This window comes from Acinonyx jubatus, chromosome B2, assembly GCF_027475565.1.
Source record: "Acinonyx jubatus isolate Ajub_Pintada_27869175 chromosome B2, VMU_Ajub_asm_v1.0, whole genome shotgun sequence".
NCBI lineage: Eukaryota > Metazoa > Chordata > Mammalia > Carnivora > Felidae > Acinonyx > Acinonyx jubatus.
This window is the reverse complement of record NC_069385.1, coordinates 12434376-12453000: the sequence shown is the minus strand read 5'-3', so window position 1 is coordinate 12453000 and position 18625 is coordinate 12434376. Positions and strand designations below refer to the sequence as shown.

At 43.4% G+C, this 18625-nt stretch overlaps 1 protein-coding gene across 10 annotated transcripts in view; it reads left to right on the top strand.

Annotated features, from left to right (window-relative positions):
• The window catches only part of TIAM2 (TIAM Rac1 associated GEF 2), a 246893-nt gene that overhangs the window by 174514 nt on the left and 53754 nt on the right, over positions 1-18625 (top strand). For 9 of the 10 annotated variants that reach the window (XM_053222048.1, XM_053222050.1, XM_053222049.1 and 6 more), the window contains 5 exons: positions 2506-2667; positions 4281-4385; positions 4587-4665; positions 6986-7078; positions 8223-8486. In XM_053222048.1, the coding sequence (XP_053078023.1) occupies positions 2506-2667; positions 4281-4385; positions 4587-4665; positions 6986-7078; positions 8223-8486 (703 nt within the window). Of the gene's footprint in view, positions 1-2505; positions 2668-4280; positions 4386-4586; positions 4666-6985; positions 7079-8222; positions 8487-18625 lie in introns of those variants that run through there. The other variant, XM_053222055.1, reaches the window with a different exon arrangement.

Genomic DNA, 18625 nt, shown 5'->3' with positions numbered 1-18625 from the left:
ACTCGTGAATCATGAGATCATGACCTGAACCATATCAAGAGTTGGGCATTTAACCAACCGAGCCACCCAGGAGCCCTGACAGTAGACTCCTTTAATTGAGTAGAATTAGGGGTGCGAGGGAAGGGAGCAGGAGAGACTTCATTAGTGGTGGAGGGGGTAGCAGTTGAAATAAGGCTGAGGGATGTATGGGGTTCAGCCCTGAAGCTATGGGAAGATAAAGCAGGCAAAGGAAATGAAAATGAATAAGGTTCTGGAGGCAAGAGGGTGCTGGGAGTGTCAGGTGAGCCATTTTGTCCAGTTAGAACAGTAGTGTGTGGGGGTGGAATAACAGAAAAGAATCCAGAAAGGTTGTGTGTCCATTTCGTGGGGAGGTAACTGCCAGGTTGATATTTCTGTAGTGCAGTGGTCGTGAGCACAGACTGCAGCCAGGTTTCCAGGTTTCAGACCCCCATAGTACCAACCATCCCAGCTCACCGTGTGAGCTTGGGCTTGGGCAAGTTTCTAGACTTTGCTGAGCCTCGTTTTCCTCAGCTGTTCCACAGAGGGTCAGGACAATGCATAGAGGGGTGTTAGTAGTGAGCGAACTGATAGCATGTGAAAAGCTGATTCCATCCAGGGGCGCCTGGCTGGCTCATTCAGTAGAGCATCACGTGACCCTCGATCTCAGAGGCGTGAGTTCAAGCCTCATGTTGTGTGTGGAGCCTACTTAAAAAAACCAAAAAGCTTATTCCATCTGGCCCCGTGTAAGGCAGGTGCTCTGTGATGGACAGTGAAGGATGGGGACAGGAGGGCAGGAAAGTTGTGAGTTTGCATTTCTCGTGTGCCTCCCCCCCCCCCCCCCACCTGTCGATCTTCAGTTACATTTTTCTTGTTCTGCTCTCAAAGTGCAGGATTAAATTGCTTTGCAGGAGTACTGGACTTCCTTCCTCTTGGCCTGGCTTCTTGTGTGGTTTCTTACTCCACAGTGACCTCTGCTGGGCTTTTACTTTGCTTCCGAGCAAGCGTGGTTTGAGAGGTGAGGTCTGTACCTTTAAGGCGGTACCTGCTCATTGCTGATGCACCTGGCTGAAATCACTCCCCAGAGACAAAGTATCCGGAGGTTGAATCAGAGAAGGACAAGCCATCTGTATGAGATAGGATCCTTCAGGGGAAAGCGGGTCCGTGCTGGTTTCCTGCTCCTTGGCTGCAGGCATCTATCTGTTCCTCTCTTTTTCTCTTTTGGTTTGGCATGTGAGGTGGATACTCATTCTGGGCTATGATCATCTTCCCAGAAAATGACAGATCTAGAAACATCACTGTAAAGAAGAATACCACATTTTCCAAAAGGCAACACAGACAACTTGATTCTTCCTTTGCTTTTCTTAAACCTGTTCTTTTGAAATCTTTAACGTACCTATTCTACTTTTTTAATCCTGCGTTGGAGGAATTTTTGCTCTGAGGGTTTTTTTTTTTTTTTAATGCATGACATTCAAAGTAAAGTCATCCATTGATGATAACTTTAATGTATGATAGGTAGGATATAATAATGTGATTGTATTGAATCTATATGTAACATTTTCTAGTGCATCAGGTACTTTCACATCTATATTTTTTGCTTGCAAAATGTGTATTAATGAACTTAAGTAATTATATTATTAATATCCCCTTTTACAGAATAGGAGACAAGGCTCAGTACGTGAATGTCCTGTCCTACTATTAATTAAACGGTAGAGTGTGTAACTTGAACATCAGGTTTTTTTATTTCTAATCCCCAAGTCTTTTCTACCAGGCTAGTGTAAGAACCTAACCAGAGGACAACATTTCCGAGTTGCTTAATAAATGTTAACCGTTTTTGTTTATAAATCATGTTAGCATGAGGTTATCAAATTACCATGATAATGGGGTCTAGGGAAGTAAATATCTTGGGGAAAAGCTTCCTTTTAAAGGTGGTATGTTTGGAGATGATGCTTTTTAAGTGTCTACATGTGAAATAAGTGAAAGAAAGAAAAAAAAATGTCTCCAGGATTAGAGACTGATTTGAAAAAAGCAAGTAGAAATAAGAGAGAAGAGAAACATGCTTGGATTAAGTGCAGTTCAGGTTAAATTGTGGGCAGGCATCAGTGGCCATAAACAAGACCGTGTTGAAATTCACTGGGTCAGGAATGCAGATTTCACAGGGCCCTTGTCAACAGGCAGTTCCAGACCCGCGAGCGTGGATGCCAAGCACGCTTGTAGCCACAGTGTCGTGTTCTAACTTGGGCTGAGTGGCAGATGGCACGTGGCTAGGACACCGGATGAGGAATCCATGGTCTTCCAGTCAGCCTTCCCGGGCTTCAGTTTTTGTGGGTCCAGTGATTGAAGAGACAGCGGGCTTGTCTGTCCCAGAGGTTTAGGAGAAGCCAGACATGCAAGAACTGTGGCAGGGCTTTCTATAAAATACACCATGAATCCGAGGGACATTTTTTAGTAGTGTCCGTCCTTTGTTTATCACAGCTGTCTATATTTCCTTGTGGTGTCTGAAAACAGGTTGATGAACTGCTGCATATATACGGTTCGACAGCTGATGGTGTTCCCCGAGACAACACATGGGAAGTCCAGACGTATGTCCATTTTCAGGATAATCAAGGAGTTACTGTAACGATCAAGCCAGAACATAGAGTAGAAGATATTTTGACTTTGGCGTGCAAGGTAATGGGTTTGGCTGCAGAACTGCATCTCTGTAGAAATAATCGTTAACGTTGCCCTCCTATGCCGAAAGATTAACATCTGTTAATCAACATGCTTATTAATAGTCCTGTTTATTAACTTAATTCGCATTCTCCTCTTCCGTCTTTTAGCAGAATGAGTTGTTAGGTTATGGCCCCTTGCCTTCGTGAAGAGAACCTGAGCTGTTTTACTGAAATTTGTATATGCCTTTAGAATTAAATGGAGACGTATTAGAATAATTTTTAACATCTAGAATAATTTTGAAGACTGTTGTTATTGAAATTCCTTAGAGACACTGCTCTGGAAGAAAGTGGCATAAACTTGGAAGTAGTTTGATTTAATCCTAAACAGTTTTACCGAGTTTCTCCAGACTGAACAAGTAACTTGATACGCCATTCACAGTTGCGGCCTGGAGATTGTCATGAGATGATGTTTCACTCATTATTCAAACTGGGTTTTCCTTCCGAAAAGAACATTTATGCCAAGTCTTAAAAAACCTTCTGAGATAAGACTCCACGTCAGAGCAGATGTTTTTAATCCACCAGGTGGCGTAGCAGAGCTGAGCTATTTTTAACTTTTCAGAGAAAAAAATGCCATCAAATACATGGTGAGAAAAAACATGTAGACTTTGGTAACTCTTTACCAGGTACACAGTAGGTGTGGATGATCTTTAATTTATTTATCTTTTAATTTTCTTGCTTTGACTTCAGCCTTAGGATACCATTTATATATGTAGCTTGCATTCTTATGAAAATTTCCTTTCGCTCTGTCATGTAAGGTTTTTATTCAGACAGCCCACGATATTGCTTTATACCCACAATGTCAGTTATGAGGTTCATAGTCTTCTAAATGCTAGGGGATGCCAGAAGCAGTAGTGGGTCAATTAGATCCAGTTACATAGGCCTGGGATCAACTCCTGAACGAACAAATGAGGGCGTGCATATACCCTTTTCCTTTTGAAAAAATTTTGGAGTACGCAATCCTAATTCTGTGACTGTTCACATTTCGCAAATTAGTAATGAGAAACAACTTCAAGCTAGGTGAAACCAGTGTATAAAAGGGTAGTATTTGCTGAGATGGTAAGCTCTATCAGGTGTATACTACCATAACTTCTTAAAAGTACATCTCATGCCTTTAGTGACAAGCAGTGTCATTTAGAGAAAACCCCTTTATTAAAAAAAATTTTTTTTTTACGGTTTGTTTATTTTTGAGAGAGAAAGAGACAGAGTGTGAGTGGGGGAGGGGCAGAGAGAGAGGAAGACACAGAATCCGAACCAGGTCCAGGCTCTGAGCTGTCAGCACAGGTCCCGACAAGGGGTTCGAACCCATGAACCGTGAGATCGTACCTGAGCCAAAGTTAGACCCTTAACTGACTGAGCCACCCAGGTGCCCCTTTAGACAAAACATTCTTAAAAATAATGATCTGTGCCGCCTTTCTTTTTTTGCACATTTAAATTTGAACTCTTATATATGGGTTTAAACTCCACAAGCCACATACAGTATCTCCTTCAGGGATTTCCACTTTGATTTTGAATGAACCATGATGAGTTTAGAAAGAACACGCAGAATCTGAGTAGCTGTCATTTTCTTCACAGATGCGGCAGCTGGAACCCAGCCACTATGGCCTGCAGCTTCGAAGATTAGTAGACGAAAACGTCGAGGACTGTGTCCCTGCGCCATACGAATGTATGCAAGAGCAGGCAAGTGGTGTGCATTTAGAAAGGGAACTTTGAGCCCCATCCATGGCCTCTTGATTTTAGAAGTATGTGGTTGGGTGGGGGGGGGGGGGCGGCGGGGGCGGGTCTTCGTTTGAATTTGACATCTAGTTTGAAAATCATCGAAGTAAGTTTCCAAGACACCGTGACATTAAATTTTCTGATTTTGTTGTTTTCCTTTTGTAGGTTTATGATGAAATAGAAATCTTTCCCCTAAGCGTTTATGACGTGCAGCTCACGAAGACCGGCAGTGTGTCTGACTTCGGTGAGCCTAGGACCCCCTGTCAGGGAACCCCTGTCCATTCTTGCTTAGTTTGCCCCGGGATCTTGGACCTCATTTTTTAAAATTTATGTTTACGTTTTAGTGTAAACTATGACCGTGGTTTCTGAACTTCCTTTCTCTCCTTTCATCTCTGTTTATTTATATTGGGCTAAAAAGAGAGGCATTAACACTGGGGAAAAATGCCAAAGTAATTAAAAGGAATGATGAGTTTGAAGTGATGGTGATTAAGAGTAACAACGAATCTCCTGCGTGCGAGGTGCTGTTCTAGGCTGGGTAACTTCTGATTCACCCCCCATGTCTTTGGTCTCAACTTTTTACCTGCCTGGAATGCTGCCCCTCACGGTTCCCCTGCCCCATTTCCTCTTTTCTGTGTAAATCCACCATGCCTTCCAAGAACTAACTGGAGGTCTTAACTTTTTTTTTTTTTTAATGTTTGAGAGAGAGAGAGAGAGAGAGAGAGAGAGGGAAGAGAGTGGGGGAGGGGCGGAGAGAGAGAGAGAGAGAGAGAGAGAGAGAGAGAGAGTCCCAAGCAGGCTCTGTACTGACAGCATAGCACAGAGCCTGATGTGGGGCTCGAACCCAAAAACCATGAGATCATGACATGAGCCGAAATCAAAGTCGGACGCTTAACCAACTGAACCACCCAGACACCCCATGAAGCTCTAACTTTCGTAAAGAAGGCTTATCTAATTGCTTTACCTTCAATTTAAAAATTAATAGTCAGTGTTACCCAAGTCACTTTGTAATATTTGATCCTTGCATTTCCATATGTATGTATTTAAACTTGGCTTTGAGCTCCTCATGGACTGTGCTCTTGTCTAAATGTTCATTTCAATATTTTGTTCTGTCTTTTACCATGGGCACTCAATAATTAGACGTGATCAGTACACATCTCCATAAAAGACTATTTCTTGTTGGATACGTTGATGTAATTTTTCCCCTTGAAATGAATCCACCTGATCAAATTCCAGTCATTGTAATATGTTAATGTTTTCTTGTGATTTGTTCTTTGTTGTTTTTTTTTCTTTTAATTGATAAAATGGACATGCTCTTTGTTTCTTAATTTACATAGTCTGTTTGACCAATGCTGTATTGGTTTTCCCTCTGAAGCCTTCTTAGCATTTTGTCTGTGTTCTTGTGGCCTCCACTCTACTTTCCGTGGTGGGTATTTGTGAATCTTCTTTGTGTTTTGAATAACTGAAGATACTTACAAAGATCCCCTTTCGTGACCACCATCTGCAAGGCTCTGCCTGAGGCACAGAGGAAACAGGGAAACGTCATTCTTTTTGTTGGCAAAGAGCTCACCTTATTCTGGGACCTAGTCAGGGAAACGAGTGCTCCTAACTGTGGAGTCCCAGAGAAGGGTACTCTCCAAGTGCGTTCTGAGGAGGAGCTGTCTCACCTGGGTTTTTGCATGTGGTCACATTTAGGGCAAGTATGGTATCCATCCAAGTGGTTTTTTACCTACCTAACATGCCTAACCCCATATAGAGTTGTTTGTTAACAAACATTTTGTATTCGAATTTTATTTATTTCAGTAAGAATATCCTCTGGTTTCAACGTCTAGAAAATTTTTTTGAAAATGTAGTGAAATACACATAACAGAGTTTACCACTGTAACCATTAAGCACGGTTAAAAATGACCGTTCAGTGACATTAAATACATTCACGTTGTTGTGCAGCCATTAACATTGTCCATGTTCAGAGCTATTTTCATCTTGCAAAACTGGAACTCTGTACCTATTAAACAATCACTGCCCATTCCTCCTCCCCCGGCCCCTGCCCCCCACCATTCTGCTTTCTGTCTGTATGAATTTGCCCTGAGTACATTATATTAAGTGGAAACCTACAGTATTTGTTCTTTTGTGACCAGCTTATTTCACAGAACATAATGTCCTCCAGGTGTGGCCCTGTTACAGCATGCATTGGAATCTCTTTCCTTCTTATGAGTGAATAATTCCTCTGTATGTCTACACTGCGTTTTGTTTTCCGTTCATCTGGTGGGAGATGGTTGGCTTGTTTTCACCTTTCAGCTATTGCAGATAATGCTGCTCTACACGTGGGTAGATTGTCTCCGCTTTTGAATAGGGTTGTGCGCTCATATTAAACCTTTAGATCTGACACGTTCCCCTTTTCCTGCCCCTGCTAGATAATGTGTGTTTTCAAATTACTTGTGATTTGACTTTCTTGACACTGTGTACTTGTGAGAATAGATGTCCGGGGGAATACTGCTGATTGAGTTGGAGAAATTAATTAGTGTGCTGAATTTAGACTTGTTTTTTTCTCTTCTTTTCACTCCTAGGGTTTGCAGTGACAGCGCAGGTGGACGAGCATCAGCATCTCAGCCGAATATTTATAAGTGACGTTCTCCCTGACGGCTTGGCATATGGAGAAGGTCCGCATGGCACGCGGTGTCTCTGTTCTCTCTTAATTCAAAACTATGGAATGCAGTCTGCCTAGGGAAATTTTCTTCTTACAGTTCTGTCAGAAAATGGTTTGTTCTAGAATTAAAAATAAAGTAAACTTAATAGTTTAATTGAAAAAGCATATGCGTAGGGCACCTGGGTGACTTAGTCGGTTGAGCGTCCAGCATTGACTCAGGTCACGATCTCATGGTTTGTGAGTTCGAGCCCTGCATCAGGCTCGCTGCTGTCAGCGCAGAGCCCACTTCAGATCTTCTGTTCCCCCCTCTCTCTGCCCCTCCTCCGCTCACACTGTCACATTCAAAAGTGAATAAAACATTTTTAAAAATTAAAAAGAAAATGCATATGCATATGTATGTGCATAGAGTATTTGTGTGTGGGGGGTGTGTTTTGAAAGAGACTACGTACACATACAGAGACAACATATATATGTATATACACACACACACACACATGCACACACACGCACACACACAGACACATGCATGTGTACAGACAGTTGGGGAAAGAAAGTGGAAGAAAACAAGTGTTATTCCACAGGGCATTTAACATCAGGTAGAGGAACAAAGAGCTTTCCTGGCTGGCTCGTTCGGTAGAGCATGCAACTCTTCATCTTGGGGTTGTGAGTTCAAACGCCACATTCGGTGTAAAGCTTACTTAACCCCTGCCCCCAGAAAACCCCAAACTGTTCCTCCTCCTCCTTTTTTTTTTTTTTTAATGTTTGTTTATTTTTGAGAAGGGAGGGTGGAGGGGCAGAGAGAGGGGAAGAGAGAGAGAATCCCAAGCAGGCTCCGTGCTGTCATTGCAGAGCCCAATGCGGGGCTCGAACTCACCAATCACGAGATCATGACCGGAGCCGAGGTGACGCTTAACTGACTGAGCCACCCAGGCGCCCCCACAAAACCGTTCCTTCCAACCCCAGTCTTGAGTGGGCTGAAATCTGTTATCAGTAGCATCCACATGCTGTACTCTTCAGCACTTTGTTTGAAGACCTCAGCGGAACGGTCCCTACGGACACATGGCTTGAGCTCGTAGCCGTCCTCCTCCTTCACGTTAAAATATCTCTTCCAGTCATCTCTTTTTTTTCTCCCTCTGTTTCCTCTTGCTTGTTCTCAGGGTTGAGAAAGGGCAACGAAATCATGACCTTAAATGGGGAAGCTGTGTCTGATCTGGACCTTAAGCAGATGGAGACCCTGTTTTCTGAGAAGAGCGTGGGGCTCACTCTCATCGCCCGGCCGCCAGACACAAAAGGAAACTTGTGTTCTTCCCGGTCAGACAGCGACTTGTTCTCAAAGGACCAGAAGAGTCTGCTGCCCCCTCCAAACCAGTCCCAGCTTCTGGAGGAATTCCTGAATAACTTTAAAAAGAATACAACCAATGGTAAGGCTCTGTTCCTCTCCCTTCTTCATTGCTGCTATCAACAGTTGATATTTTGAAGCTGTAATTTTGCTTGCAAACTTAGGTTATTTAGGCTGTTCGAAGAGTGTTTTGTCACTTGTTAGGGGGGCACAGATGCCAACCAAGTAGATTTAATAAAAATTCCATGCATTGTAGAAATTGGAACACTTTCATGAAAAAGAAAATAAATTTCTGCACAAAATAATATTCTTTAAAATCGCAGACTCTTTAAAAATCACCCACAGTGTTTTGTATTGTAATTGCTCTGTGATTGCAGATAAACAAAAGCCAACATAAATGCCAAAGTTGATTTTCTATTCAGTCGACTCTAAGGCAAAAACATTCTGCAGCAATCTCTTAGGTTCTTAGAAGAGTTGATACGATTTAATTCTCTGTCTCTTTTGTTAAGTACTGTTTTCTCAGTAAACTGCAAACTTTTTTTTTTAAAGGTTAAATTTTTTTTTTAATGTTTACTTTTGAGAGAGAGAGAGAGAGCGAGCCTGAGCAGGGGAAGGGCAGAGAGAGAGGGAGACACAGAATCTGAAGCACAGAATCCGAGCTGTCGGCACATAGCCTGATGCGGGGCTCGAACCCACGAACAGCGAGATCGTGACCTAAGTGGAAGTCAGACGCTTAACTGACTGAGCCACCCAGGTGCCCCTAAACTGCAAACTTTTAATGTAGGCCATAAATTTTAAAATTTTGCCAACGCTTAAAAATGAAAAGCTGTATGCCAGCTTATTTTTCTAAAGGTAAAATTTCCATATGAGGAATTAATCTGAAGGTGTGGATTTCTGAGCTTATTATTCATGCGTACTTCATGTGTTGCAGGCAAGGAAGTCAGAGGCTCCAGCTAATACTGAAAACCTGTAGTTTCCCTTTGTATTCCTGGGGGAAGCTGGTCAAGCCCCCACACAAGACTGAGCATAGGGTCTTTATTGTTATGTGCACACAAGGGAGTTTTCATTCTTAATTGCGGTGATAACAGATTTCCGACTGACATCTCTGCATGATTACCAGAAATGAATGAAAAACACAAAAAGAGGAGTTGTTCAGATTTAATTATAAAGCAAGTTTATTAGGTCATTTTTGGAACTAAAAAAATCAGATGTAAGATTTGTGATTCAATAAGGTGTAGAGTGCTTTCTCCTCCTCTCTTGGGACTGTACTCCAATTTAAAATGCCATTAAATTGACTCTTGGCATACAAAAACGGGTGTCATAAAGCAGAAATCATGATGGAACTAATTAATTACTTGGTTATATTAGGGCCATCACTCAGTGACCCTGGGCTCTGTTACAGGCCTGAGTGTTCCGTATAACACATGCCTATGTCCGTTCATTGGATTCATTATTCTTAAGGGATACGTTCACTGCCTGTTATATCTCTATGTATTTTATCATAATAAGAAATCATTGCAGAGTCTGTAGCACTTTTGGTACTGTAAGAATAAATTTCTGTAGAAAGCAGCGAAAGTGGCAAATTTACCTTTTTTTTTTTTTAAATAGTAACGATCAAGCAGGTCAGCTAAACTCATTTATTACCCCATTTGTTTGTTTTGTGCAGAAACAGTACAAAGAGGTCCTAGGTCAGGAAGCTGTTGTATTATTTATCCCAGGGAGCCATTCTAATGCTCGAAGCCTTTCTAACTTCCCTAAGGGATACCGATGCCTGTGTATACACGTGGCTCAGCTGGTCAGACTGGTCATGCTTTTCCACAGCTGGTCTTCTTCCAGGTCCCTCCACAGCCACAGTACGTCCATCTGCTCGTCCGTCCCAAGACGGTGCTCTCCTGCCATCCGGGGAGAGCCCCCTGACCCCTCCCTGGTTTCCTGGGAGACCGTGTGCCCAGTGGGGCTGAATCATTCTCCCCAGGATCCTGTCACCACCCTGTGCCTGGGGTTTTGCTGTCTCTGTCCCTTACTGTTCCACAATAACGTGTTTATGTTGGAAACAGAACAGCCATAATGGGCTGCTTCCCCAAACATTTGGCAAATTTATTTGCTTTCTTCATTTTCTTCTTTTTTTTTAAGTCTATCTATTTTGAGAGAGTCAGTGTGAGTGGGGAGGGGCAGAAAGAGAGGGAGAGAGAGAATCCCAAGCAGGCTCCGTGCTGCCAGGGCAGAGCCCTGTGTGGGGCTGGAACTCACGAAACCGAGAGATGATCTGAGCTGAAGCCAAGAGTTGGACGCTTCACCGACTGAGCCACCCAGGCGCCCCTATTTACTTTTTTGAAGTAGTTGTGTAGCTTATAAAGAAAGAAGATGTCTGTGAGTGAGCATCTCAAAAGGAAATCTGTGTGTGTTTAAGGATGGGGAAAAAGAAACTAAGGGGTAGTGCGGGGTGGGGAATTGGAAGAGGAAAAGACTGAGTCCCTCATTTGTGCACCGTATCACGGTTATACTCGGGAGCCTGCGTTTGTGAAGTGGGAGGTGGGATGGCGTGGTGGCAGGCACGCAGCCTCTGAGTCAGACCTGGATTCAAGTCCTGGCTGCGCTTGCCGGTTGTGCGACCGTGGGCGCAGGTGGGTAGCCAGACGTGCTGGCTTCCTTACCCACCGTGGGGACGGTCCTGAGGTGCGGACCAGTTCCTCAGGTGGTCCCTGAGGAATTGAGCCCCACTTGCATGTAGCAACCTCATTTGCACACCTTTTATGGGATTTCTCCCCTTTGGTCTCACCTTCCCTGTGCCCTCACTTGGGCCTCTTGGGATCACCTTCCAAATGAACTTGTAAACCCCTGCCCTTGGCTTGGACTCTGCTTCCGGGGGAGCCCGTACTGAAGACATTGAACCTTGATTTATCATCTGGAAGACGAGCTTTCACCCCTCAGCCGAATGGGTCACCGTGAGGGAGTCCACATCTGTGTGTGTCCAGCCCGGCTCCTTACGTGGCAGGAATTCCAAACATGGAGTCTCCTCTTCCCTCTCCTATGTAGCTTCATGTTTTATTTAAAATTACCCTAGGGGCGCCTGGGTGGCTCAGTCGGTTAAGTGTCCGACTTCAGCTCAGGTCACAATCTCGCGGTCTGTGAGTTCGAGCCCCGCATCGGGCTCTGGGCTGATGGCTCAGAGCCTGGAGCCTGCTTCCGATTCTGTGTCTCCCTCTCTCTCTGCCCCTCCCCCATTCATGCTCTGTCTCTCCCTGTCTCAAAAATAAATAAACGTTAAAAAAAAAATTAAAAAAAAAAATAAATAAAATTACCCTGTTGTCCTTTGGCCATCGAATTAGAAAAAGGTAGTCCCATTTGCTTGCTAAAAAAGAAATTAAAAATTACACAAAGGAAACAACTTAAATGACTTTGATAAGCAATTTTTCATACAATTTTGAGTTATAGTTAGGAGTGGGCATCTCAGAGTCTGCCTTTCCCCCAGTTTCATGTTCCCTTGGCATTACCCGAAGGCAGCCCAATACTTGAAAAGAAGGAAGATTTTCCCATTTTGTTTTCCTCTACCTGTTAATTGAAAGAAACAAACAAACAAAAAATCCAAAAAAAAAAAAAAAAACCACCCCAAAACCCAGCTGGTGCTCTGGAAGGGAAGACCTGTCTTTGTTGTTGTTGTTTAGAAACGTAAGAATATCAGAAGATAGAAGAAGTTGTTGAGCTGTTGTTTTGGTCCTATCTTGACTCTCCGTGAGGAATGTTTACTGACCCCATGTTGGGTGTTCAAAATGTGTGAGGCCCTGGGGACAAGCCACATTGAGTTTAGGGCTTTTGGTCTACTTTTGGTTTGGTTAGGTATCCAGAAATTTATCTTTTTTAGCTTTAGTCTCTTGATCAGGTTAGAGCAAACAAAACAAAACCCTTTATTCTTTACGTACCTGACTGAAGAAAAGTGCAGGCCACAGTAGCAGATCCTGAGGAACCAGGGGCAGTGATTGTAGCTCGCTGTTCAGCATCTTTGCTTTTCTAGAAAAGAAGCATCCTACTGGTATTTAGGACTCACTGGTATGTATGATGTTGAGGAAAATGGTTCCCAGGCTTTGTGATGCTTAAGGCTCAACCTGATGAACTTGAAATGCACATTCCTGGGTCTGGCTGTCAGCTTCCTTCAGAAGGCTGGGGTAGCATGAACTTCCTTGTTAAGTGGGCTCATTCACGCTGCCCTGGGGCCATTACTCTAAAGGAGGCAGGTCTCTACCTGAGAGGTAGGACCTACCTTTTCTTGAACCCTTGTGTGCCAAGGGTTTGGGGATGAAATGAGATAATCTGTGTGAAGTTCTCAGCAAATGATAGCTGCTGTGTTTGTGTGGTGTTCTCTCAGTGAGGGTTATACTCCCCAAACCACCACCACTGTCCTAGGTGGCTCAGGATGCGGCAAGCCGACTTGTTAGCTCGAGTGTTCCGCAGCCCACTCTCAGGAGACACTGGCCCGTTCAGCCAGCTGAGTACACCGAGAAGCGAAGAACTTCGCAGGGTCACTGGCTTGGCTGTGATCTTCCTGTGATCCTCCGTGAAGAGTGGAGTAGATAGGAACGCGTCGAGAATTGATGAGCATTCAGTATTAAGTTCCTTGGTTTCCTTAGAATGGATGACCATTTGATCCCTGCTTTTAAGGGTTTGAATTTCTGTTCGGCTTACCCACAGTGGAAAGAGAGGAAATGTATATATAGGCTGTGTTTGACTTTGAGCAGAAAAGTCCTCTGTAAAGACTTATTACAGAGAGGTTAATTTTGCCACCGGAATCCCCCAAAGAGGCTGGTGTTAGTTTTGAGCCAACAAGGCCGCCATTGAGTGAGTTGGGTGTGCGAGCCCTCATCACACCAGGTTCCTGTTAATGCCATTTTTGTGGTTTATATGGAAAATCCTTTTCTGGGGTATACCATCTTTTGAGAAATTCCAACAGCTTTTAAGAGAGTCTCCTTGGGCATAGAGTTCCTGAAGAAAGTCTTTCTGTCAACACCAAGCTTGTTGTGGCATTAACGTAGTCTCTGTCCATAAACCGCGATTAGCACTGTGCTGTGAAGGTCCAGGTATATTTGACAGGAGCCAAATAGAGACCTGTGTTCCCGCTCCCGCTTTGACAATATCAGCCCAGCAGTGCTTACCCAATGATGAAGGTAGTTGAAGCCTAAGGTTCTTTTTTTTTAATTCCTCACCAGCTTTGAATCAGTCTCTTTCTAAAATTGATGTATGAGTTGTGTAGGTCACACTACCAGAAGCCACTTAGATGCAAATTTGCTCTTTGGAAGGAATTGCTCCTGGGACTGAGCGTGCCCCTTCTACAGCTTTCCACCAGCGGAGGAATTCCAGAGCCAGCTCTCATGTGGCAAACTCACTGATTTCCTGTTTATGAGGATGAGGGCGCTTGGGCTTCCATAGCCTGGTATAGGATGACGAACGGCGCTTAGCCCAGGGAGTGCTCTGCTTGTGCGTGAAACTGCTGTTACTGAGTCTGACTGGCTGACACCCCAGATCCCCAGATGTAAAAGCATATGAGTCCCTAAAGGTGTCTGGTGCATTAAAACTTGGTTTAAAAAAATGAGTGAGAAATATACCACTTTTACCAGGACACAGAGAACTTTGGTGTCAGAAATCTTTGTTCCTTATAATGGTGCCAAAGGTCGTTTTCCGTTTCATCAGTGGAAGTGAGCATGTGGATTTCTGAGCAGAGGAGGGAACTGTGGTCCCTAGATACTAATTCTTGTATAAAACAGTGTTGTAGGGAATATGGTCCCCTTTTTCTCTTTCTTCGTCCTCCATTCACTTGTTTATTTAACAACTAGACAACGCTCTGCTAAATGTTGCAGGTACATAAAGATGAATTAGTCATTATTTTCTATCCTCAAGAAGCTTATAGTTGAGTGGGAAAAGTAAAACACTTGTGAATAATAATTCACTGTTTAAGAAAAGAAAATTTTCGGGGCGCCTGGGTGGCTCAGTCGGTTAAGCGTCCGACTTCAGCTCAGGTCACGATCTCACGGTCTGTGAGTTCAAGCCCCGTGTCGGGCTCTGGGCCGATGGCTCAGAGCCTGGAGCCTGCTTCCGATTCTGTGTCTCCCTCTCTCTGCCCCTCCCCCGTTCATGCTCTGTCTCTCTCTGCCCCGAAAATAAAAATAAACGTTAAAAAAAAAAAATTAAAAAAAAATAAAGAAAAAATTTTCAATAAAGAGTTAGGAGTTCAGCTCAAGTAGAATTCTCACTGATGTTTTTGTTTCTTTTGAGCAAAGAGTCCAAAACAGAGGCATGCAAAATTGGAGAAAGCTTAGCATTTGCTTTGAGCACTGCCGATGGACAGTTACCAGTTGGGAGGTGTGTGGTGTGGGGTCCGGGGGACATTTCACGTACAGCATGCAACCTGGGACCCAGACCGCATGTAGAGGTCACCTCGCCAGTGTGTGAGCACGAAATAAAATTGGAAAGTCTTTTGGGGATTGTAGAAAACCCTAAATTTCAGGAATTTATAGCATGTCATGGCCTGTGTCTGAAAAACCTGGTGACTATTGCATTAATTACCCCTGCCTTGTATAAAATGCAGAGGATTTGTCTGGTCACTTTATGACCACTAATGCACAGCTTGAAACGTTTCTGGGTAGATACTCTGCCCCTTGCATATCTGCTTTATTATTCCATGACTATGGTTTCATTCCTTTGGGTCTTAAAGTATTGTTTTTAACGACCACAAGCCCCTTGCAAAATAAATACTCAGATGAATGTCTTTTGGGGGGAGAGAGGGAAAGAATGAATAAATGAATTACCATAGGTGTCCTATGGAACCACGGTGTGCCTCAGTACATGAAGCCGTGGCCAGGCATGGTATGGTCCTCACAGGTGTAGTTAGGGGAGTGGAGGGAGGAGCCATGCTCTGCTGGCTTGTGGTAGGGAGGGTGCTGGTTAGGAGATGCCCTGCAGCATGAGGATGAGGCCGTCTCGGGACTGAGGGAGAAGCTGGCAAGTGAAGTTTGCCAGCATTGTGAGTTAAAAACCAGTCCTGGGTCATCTCTGCTGACCTTAAATACAAATTCCTTTCTCAGGTAAAAATTGACAGAATTTCTCTGAAGAACACTGTATGAAATTTCTGTGGGATGTGTCACTTTTAATAGGCATTTGAGAGTTTGGGATGACTGGATCAAATATAGTCTCCTGTGCATGTGCAGTGAGCCGGGGTGCTATGCAGTAGTACTTCTGGGAGGCCGTTAGGTGGTGTTGGAAAGAGGAAACGCTATAGCGTGTTACGTAAAAGAAGAAAAAGATCTGACTGTTCCTGTGGATACGATGACTACTGACGGCTAGACGATGCCTGTCTGCATTTCCGTGTTTGCGCTTTGCGTTGTGTTTAAAGATGAATTGTGTTCCTGACCTTCTTCTTCCTTGTGCAGGAATTGAGACCATCTGGAAGGACCATGTAGGGATATCTCCTTTTTAGTTTTCACTTTTGGAGACAGCTATATTGTGACTGTATGTCTAATTGTTCGGATTGGTAATACACGTGCCTTGTACGAAATTCCAGCAGTATGAAGGGTTACACAGTCCGAGCTGTGTAGGGAAGTGGTTAAGAGCGTGGACACCAGGCAGACGACCTGGGTTCAGTCTTGGTTCCAGGGTTGCCCCCTTACCAGCTGTGTGATCTTGGTTGGACAAGCCACTTAGTTGGTCTGTGCTTAGTTTTTGCAACTGTAATACAGTCTAGGATCTTTATGGGATTCATGAGCTAATTTTTGGAAAGAACTAGACTGTGCCTGGCACATAGTGAAGGCCACATAAGTGTTTGTTAACTAAATAACATAGATGAATTTCTCCCACTCTGTCCTTAGTCACCCATTTTGTCTCCCAGAGGTAACCGTTGGTCTTAGTTTCTTTCTCATTCTGGTCTGGAGACGCTTAAACGTTGGGGGATATGGTGGGGTATTTTTCTGCTCTGTTTTATTACATTATCTTCGTACGTGGCTATGTGAATATAGCAAAAGAAGTTACATGGCAAAAGAAACTTCAAAGATGTGATTAAATTAAGGATCATGAGATGGGGACATTATCCTGGATTATACGCACGGGCCCAGTGAAAGAGAGAGACTGGAGAGTCAGAATTGGAGATGTGAGGACATAAGCAGATTAGAGTGATGTGGGCCTGGGAGCCAAGCAATGCATGCAGCTTCTCGAATTAGCAGAGGCATGGGAACAGATTCTCCCTTAGAGCCTCCAGATGGAATGCAGCCCAGCTGCCCATTTTAGTCTTCTGACCACCAGAACTGTAAGATAATAAATTTGAGTTAAAGTGTCAAGCACTGTGTTTGATGGAACAGGTACAAAAATAAAGAACCACAGTCCTACTGAGGCTGCTACAGTGGGGGAGGAGCGGATGACAGTGGGGGAGGAGCGGATGTGCCGACAGACCACAATCACAATCCGCCATAGTAATAGCTGTAGTCCTGCAGCTCCTAAACTTGTTGGTCTCCAGGTCCTCAACTCTAGAAAATTGTCAAGGACCCCAAAGAGCTATTGTTATGCAGATTTTACCTATCAATGTTTATTATGTTAGACATTTAAAAAATAGTTATTAAAATTTATTTTAAAGTAAGAATAATGAATCTAGTTCACATTAACATGATGAGCATATTTTTAGTGAACTGGCCTCCAAACCAAAAAAGAAAAAAAAAGATCAGAAGAATAGTTTTGTTTTACATTTTTGCAGTCTCTTCAATGGGTGTCCTACTAGAAGACAGCTGGCTTTTAGGTCAGCTTCTGTGTTTCAGCCTATTGCAGTGTTTTCATGAAAGCGATATGAAGAAAATTCAGTCCCACACAGATACATAGTTGCAAAAGAGGTATTTTAATAATCTTTCAGATAATTGTGGATATCCTTCTTTAATATTACACCAAAACTCAACAAGTGGTAATTCCTTCAAAGTGAGTTGCAATGTGGGGTCTGAAACATAAATGGTGGACTTTTCTACTTGCTCCTATTAAAATCCATTGGCTTTACACTTTGAATGGATCTTTTAACCATGTGATTTTGTAACATGCAGTAGCTACTTGGAAAATATTAGGTTGCTAGGTTATTTAGGTCTTTCAAATATGGACATTTCACTGTACAACATTAAAATCACATTAATATCACCACCAGTTTCCTGTGGAAAAGCCTTGATGTATTGGAAAGCTATCAAGGTCACAGTGGTAAACACAAGTTTTCCCAGATTTGAAGTTTTGCTAGAAAGTTGGAGTTCTATCTATAATAGTCATGTTTTTTCTTGGAAGTGATAGACTCTTTTTTTTTCATTTTATTTATTTAAAACAATTTTTTTAATGTTTATTCATTTTTAAGAGACACAGGGTGTGAGTGTGGGATGGGCAGAGAGAGAGAGAGAGAGAGAGAGAGAGAGAGAGAGAGAGAGAGAGAGGGAATCCAAAGCAGGCTCCAGGCTCTGAGCTGTCAGAATAGAGCCCGGCACGGGCTCGAACCCACAAATTGTGAGATCATGACCTGAGCCAAAGTCAGATGCTTAACCGACTGAGCCACCCAGGTGCTCCTCATTTTATTTATTTACTTATTGAGAGAGCACTTGTGTGCAGGTGGGGGAAAGGCGGGGCAGGGTGGGGGGGAGAGAGAGAGAGAAAGAGAGAGGGAGAGAGAGAGGAGCTCTTAAGTAGACTCCATGCTCATTGTGGAACTCCACATGGGGCTCCATCTCACAACTGTGAGATTATGACCTGAGCCAAAATCAGGAGTTGGACACTCCAACTGACTTAGCCACTCAGGTGCCCTCACTTTGTTCATTTTAAAGAAAATATTTTGTCAGTTATTTTTTTTGAGTAAACATAGTTTTATAGAAAACAAACAAAAAACGCAACTAGTTCAGCTTGCAGCCCAGTGGTGTGAGTGCATTTTCTTGCAACAGCCATGGCAGAGAGCCATATGGATACTTCCCAAACGTGCTCCCAAGTGTTGAGTTTTAGGAAAATCAGCCATTTTTTTTCTGCTTCATTGAGGACCTTTTTTGTTTGTGTATTTATGTTTGAGGCAGAGAGAGAGTGCAAGCAGGGGAGGGGCACGAACTGTGAGATCATGACCTGAACTGAAACCAGGAGCCGAACATTTAACTGACTTAGCCATCCAGGCACCCCAGAACATTCTTAATGGACGCTGGCGCGTTCCCTGATGTAAGCGTGGTGTAACGGTGTCAGGGG